Source organism: Pantherophis guttatus, chromosome 1 (genome assembly GCF_059756535.1).
Source record: "Pantherophis guttatus breed Tessera chromosome 1, ASM5975653v1, whole genome shotgun sequence".
NCBI lineage: Eukaryota > Metazoa > Chordata > Lepidosauria > Squamata > Colubridae > Pantherophis > Pantherophis guttatus.
Window position 1 is genome coordinate 58173747 of NC_142063.1, and position 19151 is coordinate 58192897.

The 19151-nt window shown below is 35.6% G+C and overlaps 1 protein-coding gene across 1 annotated transcript; it reads right to left on the reverse strand.

The window, feature by feature from the left end:
• Positions 1–1065: 1065 nt before the first annotated feature.
• SRP54 (signal recognition particle 54) lies at positions 1066–19065 on the reverse strand. The gene is made up of 16 exons (XM_060690573.2): positions 18000–19065; positions 14851–14957; positions 14345–14436; positions 12917–13001; positions 10716–10820; positions 9484–9550; positions 9341–9398; positions 7988–8138; positions 5754–5902; positions 5307–5407; positions 5111–5197; positions 4895–4968; positions 4693–4801; positions 3985–4155; positions 2556–2651; positions 1066–1517 (listed from the first exon to the last, which is right to left on the reverse strand). The coding sequence occupies exons 2-16, from the start codon at positions 14926–14928 to the stop codon at positions 1426–1428; spliced, it is 1515 nt and encodes a 504-aa protein (XP_060546556.1). The 5' UTR covers positions 14929–14957; positions 18000–19065; the 3' UTR covers positions 1066–1425.
• Positions 19066–19151: the final 86 nt, after the last annotated feature.

A 19151-nucleotide genomic window follows, 5' to 3' on the forward strand; every position in this document is an offset into this window, starting at 1 on the left:
AGCCATCAGAGGTCTAGACTAACACTGGTGATGTTACCTAGTGTGGGTAATGAAATGTTTGCAAGAAAACAACCAAGCTCAGAGAGCACCAAGGACCCTCTCATGTCTTACAGACTTGGATTTGAAAACCTATGTTTAAAATTGCTGGATTAAACAATTCTTTCATTATACTACCTCTCCCAATCTCACTTCTTTCTACTGATCTTTACCAGCTTGCAAGGAATATCAGAATAGATTGTGAATTTGCATGTGTTGGATTTCTAAACACAAAATTAAAATAATGTTCTATGTTTCATAATATAAAATCCACTTGATAAGTCATACATATTTCCATGCTAAGACACAAGCCTATGGAAATGGAAAAACCAAATGGATACAAATACAGGGCATGTATGTTAACCACAATGTTGTTTCCCTTTAGAAAACTTGTGGGTAAAATATCACATCCACATCCCATATTTAATAGAACAAAGTAGTATGCCTATTACTATTAGCCATATGTGATAAGATGTATACATACCAATTACATAGTTGGGCTTTTGTAATGTGCTAAATCAAAATCAATCAACGCTATGAATTAGCATTTTGTTAATCCAGCTGGTATTGATTTTGAGGAAAGCCAAACAAATTTTTCAGATAATGTGACAGCATTCTAATTTATATCAAAGGATTTAGACAAAGTTGTGTTCAAATGTTTTTGCTTTCTATATGAATGGTATTTCTATTGTGGGTGGATGTAAAGAAGAACAAAGGATTTGACATAAACATAGCATCATAATTTAGCCTGGAACCGAAGTTAAAACTGAAGATATAATTTATCTGAATAACTCCTGCAACGAATTTATACAAAGAACATTTGCTGGAGACATTGGCTCTTCCAAATTACCCGATAGCAAACTATTAGGAAATAAGACATAACAATTTTATTATTGCTGCCCAAACTCAAGGGAGGTTAAAACTGGGAAGATTAAAATTCATTCTTGAAGCACGTGGTCAACAGTAAACACTTCCTTGCAACAGTCTTATTTCTAAAGTTTGTTGTAAGCACAAAAATCAGCTCTTAAATTTACAACCAAGTAAGTTTATTTTACAATATATTTGTGACAAACTGGCATTGACCAAAGATCTGAATTGTTTACAAATATAAGGGTTGCCATTTGAAACAATTAAGAAGTTCCTCTAAATATTAAATTTATACATGATTTATTTTTAAACAGGTCCAAGAAAATATTAAAACTGTAACATTAATAAACCGAAGTCCAACTAGAACCACTTTCTAGACCTAAAGACTGGAAAATCTCCAAACTGATGTTTTAGAAGTATAATGCTGCATTAAAGTTCTCCACAGCAGAAAAGGAGCTCTCATTCTTTTTAGAAATACTCCAGCAAATAATGGTCAATCAAGTCAGTTTATTAAGGCTGCTTTTACATGTTATTGAATCCCATCATGCCTTTTATATTTCCAGCAGCACCCTGTTGAAACTGGCGCATCATTGACTGCAATCCTGCCATGCCACCTGTAATGAAATATTAAACTTAAATGTTATTTATGTTTAAAAGTTAAATTATTTTTCTACTGCTTCTTATATAGCAATCATTCATATCACATTCAGTATCTCCTTGATTCAAAAACAGTTGCAAAGAACATTTAGTGGAACAATGAAGTCCCCATGCAACTAGAATGCATAAACATTTCTACCAATATTGATAATATTGTAGCCTTCTGCTACCGATAGCCTCCCATCGGCCAATACGTTCCCAGAGAGGGACTCCTCAGGGTGCCGTCGGTCAATGTCGACTGGTGACCCCCAGGGGGAGAGCCTTCTCTGTGGGGGCACCTGCCCTCTGGAATGAATTGCCCCCGAAGATATGGATGATCCCTGACCTACATGCCTTTCGCCGTGCCCTCAAGACCTTATTGCTCCAACAAGCTGGGCTGGCCTAAACATGAATTTTAATGGTTGTTTTAGTTTTTAATAAGACTGGGGCCAAATTATTAAATATATTTTTAAACTGTTTTTAAATTTTTTGTATATGTGTGTTTCAGTGTTGGCTGTGCACCGCCCTGAGTCCTTCGGGAGAAGGGCGGTATAAAAATTTAAATAAATAAATAAAATAAATAAACTCTTGTACATTTTTTGAATTCCAGACATTGATACATAAAATGAAACAGAAAAAAAGGAAACCACTTTAAAAAGTAGATATGGTACATATTAAGGAAATAAGAGAAAAATAAATGAAACCATAACTGGGGGGGGGGTTGTATCTAGCTCTCAATAATCTACTTGTTATGAGATCTCTAATAAAGTAAGATTGTGCAAAATATCAAGACAATCTCAGTTTAGTTTATTTACTGAAAAATATTGTGAATTTTTTTTCATTCCAGCATACTATACAATATGTACTACACCATAAATATAATTTTGTCATAGCAAAATGGCTGAGTTCAGTCTCCGAGAGGTATGGAAGGTAGTCTTTAAATATTTTATTAAACTGTTTGGAAGCAGTACCTTTCCAGCCCACTCCTGCAGCAAGAAAAGAAAAAGCATATTTACCCATATGATGAAGAACTCTAGGATCCATCATCTTTGCCATCTGTTGGTTCAGTTTTGCCATCTGGGATGGATTTACATTCTTTGACATATCACCTCCTTAAAACAAAGAAAAAATAAAGAGGGGAGAGGAGAAAAAGAACAGTAATGGAATATTTCGAAATAGCCCAAAGCACACACTCTGCTAGAGAGAAGTTCCCTGAAGATGGGCTCCAGCACAAGTTTGAAAGCTTGGAAGATTAAACCTCTGATCCCGGTGACAGACCCAGATTGGATCCTACAATATTATCCTGAGACATGTATACAGTTTTCGCCTTCATTAATATTTCAAAATAGTAATGAAAATTCTCTTAGCCTCTTCTGATTGGTATCTGGCAGCGAAGCATTTTAAATATTGTGCAGGATTAAAATCAGCCTCACAGTCTGAGTGGTTGCTAGAGATAGCAGTTCACACAAGCAATGCAAACAAATATTGCAGTTTTCATGTGTTTAAAATCAATAATGATAGTTTTCTGCAGAAATTTCATAAACGTATGAAAATACTTTTCTTTCTGCAACAAATTTGTGCAGATTAGCAGTCTGTTATTTCGATATCTAATTACTACATGTTTCCACTAAATGTGTTAATAGCTTTTCAAAAGTTAACTTATATGTACCAAATTTTAATACAGTTAGAAATTATCAATTATTTTCTAGAATTTATAGGCTACATCCATAAATGATTTATGTATCTCTTCGTATCTCTTTTTCCTTTCCATGTGCCTTTCAATCAATCAATTTTTATTACGGTCACAGACCAGCATTACATGCCTCTCAAATCTGCCCTGTGGAAGATTCTTTAATCTTTTTGGGCAGATATGTGATAAATCCTGAGGGACAGTAACAAAGAAGACATCTGTCACACCATTAAATGCTGCATTTCAGCAAATGGATCTCTTAGATTCAGTTCTGTGAGTCTACTATTAAGCAACTCAATCCAGAATGCCCAATACAAGTAGTCCTCTACTTTCAACCATGACAGAGCCCAAAATTTCTGTTGCTAAGTGAGACAGTTGTTAAATGGGTTTTGTACCATTTTATGACTTTTCTTGCTACAGTTGTTAAAGGAATCACTGCAGTTTGTTAAGTTAGTTACCACGGTTGTTAAGTGAATCTGGCTTCCCCATTGACTTTACTGGTCAGAAGGTCGCAAAAGGTGATCATATGACCCTGGGACATTGCAACTGTTATAAATATGAACCAGTTGCCAAGCAGCCAAATTTTGATCATGTGACCGTGGGGATGCTGCAATGGTCATAAGTGTGAAAAACGGCCATGTCACTTTTTTCAGTGCTGCTATAACTTTGAACAGTCACTAAAGGAACTGTTGTAAGTTGAGAACTACCTATATAGACACGTATAGTAGATATTCAAAATATGCATTGATTCTCACCTTTAAAAAGTCCTTTAATGCCTCCCATCTTTTTCACCATTTGTGCAAATTTTGTGTACTGTGTCAGGAGTTCTTGAACATCTCTAGTTGAAACACCAGAACCTCTTGCTACTCTTTGGATTCTTCCTGGTTGCTTACTGAAAACTTTGGCTCCATCTGTACTATCTAGTTCTATAATTAAGAGAAACAATGGATAAAGGAGGAATTATTCATGGATAATAGCATCAAAAAGTTGAGATATCATTTTAATCAACTTTTTTTAAAAAAAGATAATTTATCTCAAAATTCTGTACCTGATTGGTACTGTTCTATACCTTATATAAGCCATAAACAAGTTTTAAAAATGAAGCACACACTACAGATTCAATATAATTAATAAGGTTGTAATTAAATCTGCTGAAGAAAGTAAAAGTATAGGTTGGGATTTAATTTGTATTAGTGAAGCTCTTAATAATGAAAGATGGGGTATCAGAGAAAATTGATACCCTATTCCTTTTCTCCAGAAGCAAGTCTATGTTGGTTCCCCCCAATAATCAAAGGGAGCCTTCTAGCCATAGAAGGGAAAATCTGAATCCTGTTCAATGTTTAAATCATAATGAATCACAAAATGAAAAATATACAAATATATATGTTTTGGATTTTTCATTATTCTGACAACAATATAAATAAGTTTCAACCTTCATAATTCAGTTATACTAGAAATGTTACCTTGATCATTCATACTGTCCATTATCGTCATCAGTTTTTTTAGCCGTGCCATTGATTCCTGTTCATTGCCTTTACTCATGAAATCTGTTCCAAAACCAGGGATCATACCCTATAATAATTTCAAAAAAAGTGTTAAAAGCCACTTCAAAGTGAATATTAATGCATTAAGTGGTTTTTAGATAACTAATGTCATTATATTTACCAGTATTTGACTGAAGGGCCCCATTTTCATGATGTTTTGGAACTGTTCATACATATCTCTCAATGTGAATTGACCTGAATGGTTAAAACATTAAACTGCAATTATTAAACTTGTACACTATAAATCAGATGGTTCATCCCATCTTTCAAAACAAAGTGGACAAGAGAATTAAAGTGCAAACACTGCTATATTAGCAAAGTTTGGGGCATGGCTTACCATGTTTTAGTTTCTCTATGAGAGCCTCATTGTCATCTAATTTCAATTCATTTACTTTATCTATCAATCCTTCAATATCTCCCATGCCTGTAATATAAAATACACTTCTTTAACAACTGAAACATAATTCCATTACAACTCAGGGGGGGGGGGAATCAATTTTAGCAATTAAATTTTTGCAGTGAGCAATACATACCAAGAAGTTTACTGATAAAAGGCTGCGTTTTAAAAGGTTCAAAATCGTCTATATGTTCGCCAGTTCCAATAAAAATGATTGGACTTTTAGTTGCAGCAACTCTGTAGTGAAACACAGGTTTATACTTTTGTATCTTGGCCTCAAAATGAAAGATTTAAGAAAAGAATAGAATACCTCTTGTACATTAAGGATTTGAAATTTGAAGAATTCACTCAACCCCGATAGTTTAAAAACTCAGTTTTTCCTCCCACTACCTACAAAATACAGTAAGTAATGAAGAGACAATAGTTCTTCATGCTTCAATTTCCCCAAAAAGCAAAGCTAAAATAGCTGAATAATCTTATCAAATGCAGGATCAACTCTGTCTTTTCAGAACTCTTTATTTTATGTAGCTATTTATAGGCATCACAATGTTGCTCGGCTCATTATTAAGTAAAAAGTACTTACGCGCTCAATGCTCCACCTCCCTTGGCATGGCCATCAAGTTTTGTCACAATTACAGAAGCAACATCAACTTTATCTTTGAAAGCCTTTGCTTGAGCTTCACAGGCTTGGCCGATAGAGGCATCCATCACATATACTATATTATCTGGTTGCTGGAAGCAATGTCGCAAACAAAGGGAAATAGAAATTAGGAGCTCTTATCCTTGCTCCACTTCAAAGTTGTAATAAACTGTAGGTTTATTTTAAACATCTAACTGTGGGATACTCATTTCATTCAGGGAGATGACAATGATTTGCTTCATGAAAATACACATATGTGTTCTAAATTTCAATTATTTCAATGTGTAATGATCAAATCTCAAACAAATCTCAGTTGGGAAGCACTTTCCATGTAAATAATTAAATCCAATATTCAATCCTCAGGTGGGTGGAGGGGAACACGTTGCCTCCATCCTGGAGAGCTGCTGCCAGTTGTAGGTGATTTGATCTAAATAAAACATTTATCTAATTCAAATTTTGGTTCAATTTTTAATTTGTAGAAAAATGGAAATCCTACTTTTTGTTTGTGTTTTCATAGAACATTTTACTCTACAGGTAGTCCTTGCTTATAAACTGGGGCTATCCAACTTGCGGCCCACAGGCCAGATGCATCATGCGCTGGCCATGCCCATGCCTAGTTTAGTGAAGGGGGAAAAGTCGCAATACGTCACGTGACGCCGTCGTAACACTACGACTTTGACACCCCGTTAAAGACAAATCTTTTAGTGACTGTTTGAAATTACAATGGATCCCAAAAAGGTATTACGACCCAGATTCAAAGTTCTGATGTCTACTGTCCTCTCACAGTTATGCGATCGCATTTTGGACCCTCAGCAACCAGCCCACATTTGTGGCTATTTGCAGCATCCTTCAGTCAGGTGACTACAATTTACAAAATTGTACAGTCATGGCATTCACTTAATGATCACTGCAACATGTCACAAAATTAGGATGGTTACATGATAACCCACTTAATGACCAGCCTGCCCCTGCAATTTCAGGCTCAATTGCAGTGGTAAGTCAAGTACTATATACATTTATAGTAGCCTCAGTATAATGAGTTCTGTGTTAGCCCTTGAAGAGTGGCGATTTTGAGTAAACTAGTTTCTTTACAACTGTTCCAAATTAAAATAGAAATGAATGCTGTTAATACTATGCACCCATTTTTTAGTCCCACTGAATGCAGATGATGAGTTGGGTAGCATATACCGTGTTTCTCCAAAAAGGCGACCCACCTTGAAAAGAAGCCCTAGGCTGAGCATACGCTTATGTTTTTGAGCTTATGCAATCAAATTAAGCCCTACCCACAAAATTAGCCCGAATTAAGACCTCGCCCACCCTGGGGTGCAGGGGTTGGAGCAAGGCACACAGGTAAAAAATAAGCTAGCGTGGAGATGGGGGTGGTGGAGCTGCCCTACTTACCAGGCCTTGCACACCCCAACACCTGCCTTGCCTTTTTCTGCGGCTGCTTGCCACCACTCGCACACATCGCCCTGGCCTCCGTTTTGCTTTCAGATGCCTGCTGGAAGGCATCTTCAGCCAATAGCAGAGCTCTGGATCAATCCAGAAGTCTGTTATCGGCTGCAGATGCCTTCCGGCAGACATCTGAAAGCAAAAATGAAGCTGGGGTGATGCGTGCAAGTGGCGGCAAACGGCCACAGAAGTGGGCCAGCAGCGGGCTCCTGCTGGGCGGGGCTATCAGAATTAATAATTAGAACCCTCCAAAAAGAAGGCCTAGCTGTTTTTTCAGGGGTCAAAAGAAAATAAGATCTGGCCTTCTTTTTGGAGAAACATGGAATATTTAGTCATTGATTAATTAGATATGCTTATTAACAAAATTCTCTATATGTATATTTTACATCTGCTGTATACTGAAGATCTTAATATATAATTTTAGAACAGGAAATAATTCTATAATCGCCTGATAAAAGAATAATTGAAAGTACATTTCCAATTCAAAATAGCTTATTGGCCATATCCAAGCAGATTTTCATTCATTTATCAAGATTTCTTTCCTCCATTCCATACCAACTCAAATCTGCTCCAAAAAAAATCCATTATTTTTCTGGAGCAGATTTATAAGGCATGCTGGCAAATGATCAGCAACAGATGCTATATTTGCTTGCCATTCAAGAAGCATTGTAGAGTTTGTAAATTCTAGAATAATTTTCATTCAGCATTATCCAAACAAAACTTACTATGGCATTAGCGACTTGTAGCATTTCTTCAAACAAAGAGTCTTCCTGCTTGTGACGACCACTTGTATCAACTATTATTATTTCAAAGTTTTCATTCTTGAATTTTTCAACACCTTCTGAAGCAATAATTACAGGATCCATCTCTGTGTAACTAGTTAAAAGAAAAACACATACTTAAAATAATATAAAGTTATAAAATTACTCAGAAGCAGGTGATGAGCTACGTAATGGGGAAAGCACATTTCATCACTACAGGGAAGGAAGGAAGGGAGGGGGAGATCCATCATGTGGTGGTGGAGGATCAGATAGTCTCATTGTACCAGTCAAGAATTACCAAGGAACATATTCTGAATGACTCACTAGTTATCTCTATCTCTACTCTTATCACTATTTATGTTAATAAGATGACAATCAAGACTAATTTATTTAAATGAAGAATTCCAATAAATTTCATTGATTATTTTACAGTTTTTAATCACATAAATCAACATGTAATGTGCATTCATGTTGGTCCTGCATATTGTAGCATATTGTATGAATCTAGCTACTATGTCCAAAATTAAAATAAAACAGAGAGAGAGAACTCTATAGGGCTGGGACATACAACAGAATATGTAAAACACTTAATTTCAAATCATTTGAGCACAAACCATCCCATTAGAATGTCCTGTTTCAGGTATAAGACTGCAGTTTTGAGCATGAAATTAGGTAATTTCAAGTTCAAAAAAATTTCAAACCATTTCGAGAATGCTCAAACAAACCTACATAAGATTAGAATGATTATGTTTTGTGAAATTACATCCTTGAAATAGTTTGAAATAAAACATTTTGTGTACCTCTGCACTGTGGTAGTAAGAAAGGACTTGTAAACAAAGCTGAGTTTTGCTTTTTTGAGACATTAATGTATCAATTGAGTTTTCTGTATTTTTTTCATAGACAAGCAGATAACAAATATTGGATATTTTTTAAAATTATGAATGTTCATTTGCTTCTTTAGCTAAATAAATTTAACTCCAACATTTCTGTTATACATCGATGTACACACAAGCACACACACAAACTTAAGAAGGCATCACATAAATATGGAAGCGAATAGTATGTCCATTTCTTATTCCAGATAAACTGCTAAGCTTGGTAAAAGAGGTATTTGAACAGTGATAATATACAAATCGATTTACTGGACTTTAAGACACTTTGCTATTAAACTTTTTGAAGATCTCTGATAAATATTAATCAAACTGATATCACAATAAAGTTCTAGCTTTATCCAACTATATCTATGCAGTGAACTTCTACAGACACCATCTCAAAACTGGATAATCAATCTTTATATGTAATAAGTATTATACATACCTCCCATAAAATGGAATTCTTGCTTTTGTGGCATTCTGTTTTAACTGATCAAAAGCACCTATAGAATACAAATATTGTTAGCCATGTAGGACATACACATCTATCAAGAAAACAAAGTAACTAAAAATAATTAACCACTGCACCTGCTCTGTAAGTGTCTGCACATATCAAACATGTCTTCCAGCCTTTCTTCTGGTAATAATATGCCAACTGTTAATTTAAACAAAATCAAGACATAATCTTATAAGCTATTATTAAAAACACATTTTCGTTTTCATTCATTTGAAGTTGCACATACAAAGACTGAAATATCTATCTTCTATCAGCTTCTTTAAGGTACAGCCAATTACGGAGTTATAGATCTAATCTGTTTACTACCAACTATTGTTCATGTGCTCTATCATGGTCTTCCAGCCATGATATCTTTATCTTGTCAACTTTGCCAATTGTAATACGAGCAAGGTTTTTGTAATTTATTTTTAAAAATCTAATAAATTCAAGATACCTGGATTACAAAAGCCTGTCTTTCAGTAAAATTTGACATATTTATTACACATGGCCAATGAATCATGTAGAGGTTGGTCTGCATCATCAGCTATACATCATACTGAATTGAAAATCATATAGTTTACAATATTTTCAAATTTAAAAAGAATCGCTTTGTGAGGAGATAACAAAAATGTACTATGAACCTCAGTTTCTCAGAATACTTTTTTACGTTTTATTTTAAAATGTTTATGTGCCTGTCAAAAACAATTTTCTCAAGTGATTTAGAATTACTGATATCCCTCCAAGTATTCCTTTTTTGGAATGCTCCATTTCTCCTGAATGTGCCAATTCAGTTATTCCAAGGATGGTCCTGCACATTTTTGAAAGTCAATCTACTGAAAGAAAAGCAGTCCAGCTGTTCAGAATGGGGTCCAGCCTTCTAAACAAGCTTATTTCAATTTGAAGCAAAACATAGCCATAAAACTCTTTTGATTTGGGAGCTTAGTTTCTGGAAGTATCGATTCCAAATAGTCAGATTAGAAGGCTGGAAGAAGAATAAACTTTCTGAAAATGGTAAGATTGGCACATAAACTGTTTAGCTATGTTTCACTATTAGATACTGATTTTACCGACGAAATGCTTCCTCATACACCTTAGCCTTTAATATTTGAAAATGCAGCTCAATTTTTTTATGGGTTCAATCTAGCAGCAAAACAGTTTTTTTTAACTCTTTCCCTTCACGGTTGGGAGATTCTGGAGCAGATCTGGCTATATATGAAGCTCAACCATCTAAATGGAAATCTATTCAAATACTTAACAGTCCAGTGCTACAAAAGTCTATCTAAAAAACCAGCTAACATTACATATCATGTGGAATACACGATACCTTTGAGCACGAGGTTGTTTTGCCACTTCCTTGCAAGCCTACAAACATGATGATATTTTGTTTTCCTTTTGTGGGTGTCCAAGCTTTGACTCCAGGATCTACAAGCTATAAAATAAAATGCAGCATAATTTCCAGAATCACAAAATATTTACAAAGCCTTCAGGTTTTGTTTTGCATATTTTATATTGGGTATTTTCAGTATCACTTTGTCTGCTCAGTTCTGAAAGTCAGAAATCAAGGTTATGTTATTCTACTTTCTGCTTCAATAACATACAACCAGAGAGCAATGGAACAATGAAAACCTCTGCCTCAAAGGACACTTCCAGTCCTTCACGCTCAATATTACATTGAGGCTACTGGCAATGGCAATGGCAGTGCCCTTAAGATGCAAAATAGACTGCCTTGGTTCTTCTCCTCTTTGTCTTTAAGAATTTATGTAAAAGAGATACAAAGCCAATACAGTCTAACATTGACTAGAAGAAGCCAATTTGAGGAAGTAACAGTACAATTTACAATACACCTTATGCTAAGCGGGCTTATTTTAATGGATTGTTGAGAAATCATAGCAGTCTGGTGTACATATAATTCTAATTTACTGTGGAAAACTGCGGTGGCACAGTGGTTAGAATGCAGTACTGCAGGCTACTTCTGTTGACTGCCAGCAGTTCTCACCAACTCAAGGTTGACTCAGCTTTTCATCCTTCCGAGGTCGATAAAAGGAGGACCAATATTGTTTGGGGGCAATATGCTGACACGCTAAACCACTTAAGATAGGGCTATAAAGCATTGTAAAGCGGTATATAAGTCTAAATGCTATTGCTATAAAACTCAATGTCTGGATTTCCGTACCATACAATCAATCAATACAATTGCAAAGAGCAATGTATCAATTCAACCAAAGTGTTTTTATGTAAATCTATTGAGGCAGAAATTGTAATCTTTCTGCCGTGCCATCTCACAGCACAAGAATATCATTTTTATACTAATAAAATATAATAATTATTTCTCTTAACTTTTCAGCCTGATTTAAAACTAAAGAATCAGCAATTTTAGCTTTCAGAAAAAATTCTGATTTGAGTAGTTAGGCAAATGTCCTTAATTTTACACTATTAGAATTAGCACAATTGGGGAAGTCTCTGCCGCAGTTTTGGGGTCCTCATTGCATAAATACATGGCTCTATTCACAAAGGAAGAACTGCAAGTGGTGATCATAGGACAAAAACTGACATATTTTCATTTTTCAAAAAAGGTGCTACATAACGAAATCTCAACAGAAAGCAGGGTATGGCTGAACTTATCTAGCTCAGAAGTTAAGCAGGGTAGTGCCCAGTTTCTATTTGGACAAGGGATCTGATTGCAGTTTGGGTTCATATTTATGACCAGTTGAAGTGTCCTGAAATTGTGATTTGTGAACTTTCCATCCTGTTTCTGACAAGTAGGGAAGCTGGATTAACAACTGCTTGACTTACTTAACAACCACGATTCACTTAATGACCATGATAAAAATGGACATAAAATTGGGCCCAGTATTTGATGACTTGTTTAATGCCCCATTGCTTAGCGACCAAACTTCTGGTTCCAATTGTTGTTAGAAGTCGAGGGCTATCTACATTAAGATTCATATGTTCACTGAGAACATATGAATCTTTTGTAATTTTTTCTCAATATTTCCCTCAATTTCCAGGACTTTCTACACAGTTTAACTCAATGCCCCAGTGAACAAATCTTTAGTCAGAAGAACACAGATCTGGGAGGAGAGATAGCCAGGGGAAGGAGGGGTATTTGAAGCATCCCTGAAGTTTTAAGTGTAGGCAAACTGCCAAATGCCCAGTTTTTGTTTACATGATCACGTAAGTGATGCAACAGCTATAAATTCAGAGACCAGCTGTAAATTATTTCATTCAGCATGCCATAATGCTGTCATTGGAAACAGTCATTGAATGGTTGTATGTCGAGGACTGCCTGAACTGCTGCAATGCTATGAAGCAGGAGGTTTCAATTAATAGCGAGCCTTATTAATATTATGCATATCCCATCATTGCAACAGATTCACTTTAAAATGGCCATGCATTAGTCACATAGATACATGAATATGAGATCGATAAGAGGGCTTGGTTAAATATTCAGTAAAGAAAATAAGGATGGCTAGAATGTTTGCCTGTATTACAGATATAGGTTAGAAAACAATACTTTAATTTTACCTTAACAAGTTCTTTAAAGACAGCATGTTGGATCATTTTTCTTTTGTTGAGTCCAGAAGCCATTTCTTCAAGGTCAATAGCAGATCTATGGTTGGAAAAAGGGAAAAATTAATATAAGAGGACTTCAATGTTCCTTATATTATGGACTGAAATAATATAATTTATGTTCCACTGTTATACTGAGGATCTGGGGTAGGAACTTAATATAGAGTGAACTATGCTCTTACTTAAAAATCCCTGAATATTTACTATATTATTTCATATGATGGTAATTATCTTCAAATAAGACAAAAATGTTCCCTCAAATCAAGAACAGTTTCTGATCACTATAAAATCTGTGTAATTTTTATGGCAACAATACAGAATTGGTTGGCTACTGCTTCTTCCAGCAGAGATTTCAACTTCCTACTGTAGCCTACAATCCTGGAGTCTCCTGAAAACCTCTCATCCCACCTTCCCTACTTTTTGATATAGTTAGATCAGTGTTTTCTAAACTTAACAACTTTTAAGATGTGTGGACCTCAACTTCCAAAATTCTCCAGCCAGCATCCTTTTCAATTTTTTTTAGTTTAAGCAATATTGCTTAAGTGGATCTCTCTATACTTTGTATTCCAGCTTCCTATTTATTTCCTTCCAGAAGATTGGCCCAATGTACAACCAATCTTATCTCTTGTCTTCTTTCTCAAGGAAGAATTCTGATTTTTAATATTAGTTTTAAATACTACTTACCCTTCTTGAAATTCCATAAGTAGTGTTTTGCAACATATAGAAAAGTTTTGGTCTTAGGAAAAACATACAGGTAGTCCTTGACTTACAATAGTACGTTTAATGACTGTTCAATGCACTGAAGTTATAATGCACTGAAAGAAAGTGACTTATGACCATTTTTCACACTTGCAGCATCCACATAGTTATGTGATCAAAATTCAGACACTTAGCAACTGACCCATATTTATGATGGTTGCAGTGTCCTGGTGTCATTTTTGCAACCTTGTCACAAGCAAAGTCAATGGGGAAGCCAGATTCACTTAACAATCGTGTCATTAACTTAACAACTACAGTGATTCAGTTAACTCTGGCAACAAAAGTCGTAAAATGGGGCAAAATTAATTTAACAAATGTCTTGCTTAGCAACAGAAATTTTGGACTCAATTGTGGTTGTTAAATTGAGGACTACCTGCACAGTAAATAAAAAACAAAAACAATTGTTCAGCTGAACATATTTATTTTATATAAAATTGTATCTATATAAAATTAAATAACATAGTTATTTAATTTTTATAAAATTGAACTTATTAATCACAGCAATTCAAAACTTTACATGTCCCCCCCTTTTATAGTGATAAGCAACACTAACAATATAAATAAACTTAATACTTCAAGATAGAAATAAAACAACATTATTCTTACTTGGCTTGGTTCACTTACTTAACATTTTCTCTTAGTTGTTTCACCAGCTTAATGTTGACATCAGCTTCCAATAATGCCGTACAAACTTCTTTTAGCATAGCATTTAAAACCTGTAAGGGCAGAGGTACGATACAAAAATGTTTCTGTACAATTTAACTATAATGTTTACAATTTATCTTTCCAATGAACATTTTAGATTAATATTTACTGGTTGGAAAATAATACAGAAAATAATGAAATTTCATATGGTTAAATCTGGTAGACATAGTGGACTGAGAAAAAGATAAAAATTTCAAAAGAAATTAATGCATAAGAAATAAGAATATTATATCTCTATTATAAAATCTACTTGGCAAATGGCACCAATTCACTGAATCTCATCCACTGAATTTCACATAATTAATGATGTATAGAATCTTTACCCTATTACTTTAAGATGGGGGTCTTTTCTATCAAACCCAAACTGATAATAATCTTTTCTATGTAGCTGCCTTTATTATATTTCACATGGAAAATTTACATACCTCTTCATTGATAATGGTAGCATTGCTCAGGGAGCGCAATGCTGAGGTAATTTTTCTCCCAAGATCTGCTAAAACCATCTTGACGATAGATTCAGCTCAAATATGACCTATAAAAAGACATAATATTGCTAAAATTATTCTTCATAAGCTATACTTTATCTTTCATATAATAATCAGTAATTAGTAGAGAGACAGTTGTTCACTAAGTCTCTTCTGCTCCTGAAATTTCAAAACTCACTGTTCTAGTCCTCAAAGGTTTTATGGTGTATTAGGAACAGTGACTTTTGGGACTTCAGTTCCCAAACACTCCATAAAATCTTTGGGAATATTGAAAGAAATACAAAATTAATCATCAACATCATCATCATCGCCATCCTCCCATCTTTCATTCAACCAGCTGGATTCATCCTCTTGTTAAAAGCTTCTTTAAATAAAGAAGAGCACCACTCTTTTGAGGACTAGGATAAATGTAAGTAAATATAAACTAAGATTGCAACTGTATTTTAGTTTAATGATTTTATTATCTGTATTAGAAATATATACCATATTTAAATTTAATATTGGTCCTACTCAGTAAGTGGGGGGGAGAGATACAATAGATATATAGATATAAATATAGATATAAAACAAACAGATTGCAGGCCTACTTTTACTCTACACAGCTTGTACTATCCATTATACCGGTATCTTGACTCTATAGCTACCAAATAAACCGCTGCAATAATTTCCTATGGAATATATAGAAAACATCATTCTCATTACAGCATGAAACCTTAAAAAGCAGCAGACACATCAGCCATAGCCCTTCTTCCAGGGATGCCATAGATAGTTATCTATATTTCCAAGAGCAACACTGGAAATTAAAACGGTGCTCAGTGGAGGCTACCACATAAAACACAATGATTGAAAAGCTAGAGACCTAATTGTTTTCCATCATTGCTTTGGTTCTGTCTTCTGATTTGTAGAAATTATAGTAAGTATACCCCTTCTTCATCCTGTAAAATGCTCTGAAAATATGCCATAGGAGTTTATAACAGGAAATCAAAACTGCCTGAGTTCTGACTTAGCCACAGAAAAGCACCATATAATGCACATAGCTGAAGTTCTGACTCTTTTTACAAACCATAAAGTCGCCTTAAGATGGATGGCAAACAAATTTAATAAATAAATGCTCTATTCTTGTTAATATAACAAGTCATGTGTACCATGAATTATGACTTCTCAGAACAAAAGTAATCCAATAACAACTATATAATAATAATTCTCATCTCCAATATAAGAAATTGATGCTATATTTGCACTGTTGGGAATTTGGGAGGTAGACTACATTGGTTAAATTGGAGGCTTTCCCTTCTAGTTTCAGAATTAACTTATCTACTTTATGGATTAATTCAATTTATATGGCTGTCCAGGCAGTCCAGTAAATAAACCTGCCTTCTGCCATTAAGAGCTTTATAGGTGATAATCAGCACTTTAAATTGCACTCAGAAGCTTATTGGGAATCAGTGCCGTTTGGATTGCTTTAATGTGATTTCCCCCACTCACCCACCCAGAGGTGGGATTCACTTACGTTCCCTACTGGTTCACAAATGTGAGCACGCATGCACATGCTCTCTTTGCGCACATGGCCTTCTGCGCATGCACAGTAGTCACACATTATGTCTGGGCAGGTGGGTGGAGCCTCCCACAGTTGCCGCTACTGGTTTGCACGATCCGGACAGAACCGGCTGAATCCCACCACTGCACCCACCCCTGTAGTTCTGAAGTGCAGTTATTGGAGAATCCATCCTCAGTAAGAAAACTATGGAGAACATGTCAAATTGCTCAATTCTTTTAGTTAAAATAATTTGATGCAATATATGTCAGTTTAAAGGGAAGTAAAGTTCCCATTTCATCAGAGTTTCTAATTCCAAATATGTAATCCAGCATTTGCTGATCATATTTTTGGGGAAGAAAGTAACTACTCCATGGGTTATTTGTCATAATAATATTTTATGACTTTATATCCTGTTAACTAATACCTTTTTAATACCTGCAAACATTCATTGAACAATATGAGGTTGCTCAACTAGCTGAATAATTAATCATTAGGATTGCTTAATTAACTCGAAGAGACTAGAAGGAACTATAGAGAAAAAAATGAAATTAGAATAACTAAATTTCAGCTATAATTCTGTAACACTTTTAATTAATAGCCGAGAAAGGCTTCAACGCAAGAAAGCATTCTTACAATTGCACTGCTAATTATAGCAAGCAATATGGTAGAAGGGAACCTGTTGCATTTGCAATCTATTACTATTTTGTGAGCTGCTTTAGGAGATAGGAGATAAAATATAGTTTAAACTCCCATTTTACTGATTTACAGGATAATTTAAACTAGCCACACATATAACAATAACAAAGAGCTTCAGATTAATTGCACTGTTGCCCTAATAATCTGTTGACCCAACTTCCTGAATACAACAATTAGGATGGAACAATTTTGATCATGTGACATTTATTCAAAAACTAGCAAAAAAATTATATAACTTGTAAAATATTGGAACACAAATATTGGATGCATCTGAACATAAGCAAATAAAATTCAAATTGCCCAAACATTGAAATTAAACATCAGTTTGGCATACCCCCTGGTGCAATCCCAGTCCCTGTAGTTACCGTATATCTCACTATGTTGTACACCACACCAAGAAAAGTAATTGGATAAATCTTGGTTCAGTTAAGACGGTATGTCAAGATAGCCAGTATACTGAATTAACAGCCCAGACCAGTTTTTGATGGCCAGTTTAGACACATGTATAAAAGAGGAGAATATTCCATTCTTTTTTTCTTTTTTCTTTTAAAAGGACTACTATATACCTAGATGTAAGAAAAGCATCCAGATTACTTGATGGGCACTTGTTTACTTGATTTTAATTAACCCCCGAAGAGGCTTCTTGCTCCGGTTCAGCCAATGCAACTTGTGGCATCACTCCAAACCCAGGATCTACGTTTTTAACTTCACCGGATAGCACGTGTGCTTCCCCTCCGCCCAAAGCTTTGAAATGGGTACCTATGCAAAGGGACAGGTCTGGGTAACCTGAAACAGTCTGGAGAGGTTTCACATTTGTGGACTCGGGTTGCCGAAAAGCGACCAGCCTTCCACTTACCGAGAAACGAAGCGGCGGCCTAATCTGGCCCCGCTCTGAAAGCCACACAACAGTCCGGGCCTCTTGGGGGGGGGTCCTCAAAAAGCCGCTAAACCAGACTGGGCACCAGTAATCGGCTCCGATCCCTCTCCAGCATCCAAACAACCAGGAAGAGTGTCACGTCACCACTACACCAATCAGTCAGTTATCATCCTTCCCAAGGCAGACTCGGGCATCTGCTTCCGGGTCATCTGTGAGAAACGTCCCTTTATGAGACAGGAGAATAATTAAATGTATATATACAGATATAGAAAAAGGAAAATGTGCGCGTTGGCTTCAGCTTCCGAGTATCCGTTGAAAACGGTTGTACTGGATATCCGTAGAAATATATTTGAAACAGAACAGGGTTTTGCAAAAAAACAGTTTATATCTCTCTGATCAAGCAGTATCCCCCCCACACACAGTCTCAATAACTTTAAGATGGGTGGACTTCAACCCCCAGGATTCCCCAGGCAGGTGGGTGAATTCTGGGAAGTTCACCTATTTTAAATCAGCTGCGGTTGAGAACTGTTAAAACAAGGGTCTCCTATCTTGGCAACTTTAAGACTTGTGGACTTCAACTCCCAGAATACCTCAGCCAGCTTTGCTGGGAGTTGAAGTCTGAGAGTTTTCTGGGAGTTGAAGTCCACAAGTCTTAAAGTTGCCAAGATAGGAGACCCCTGGTTAAAAACATAAAGAGGAAAGTAGTAAGGACTTTTGAACTCAAGGAGTCAATTTCTGTCTAGATTGCATAAATTTCCGCAAAACTAGGTTCTGGCCCAGATTCATAGTGATGATTTTTTTTTCTTTTTAGTCTTTTAGCACAATTTAAAGGTAACATTCAAATTGCTAAATTTAGCTTTTTTTTTTTTTTGCTAGAGGCTAATCGGCACCGAGGGATAAAACCAATGATAAATCAACGTCGTTCGGAATCATGACGCCAAGAGCTGTATTCAAAAACAGCAAAATTATTCATCGCCACACAAAACGAGGGACGGACGCGGTTCTTGAAAAAGCGCCTATTGCCGTTACCGTCTTTAAAACAAAAGAGGAGGAATACCAGGAAGTTCCGGGAAGACTCATCATATTCATAATCCCCGGAGCAGCGGGGGGGGGGGGATAATGGCAGTTACT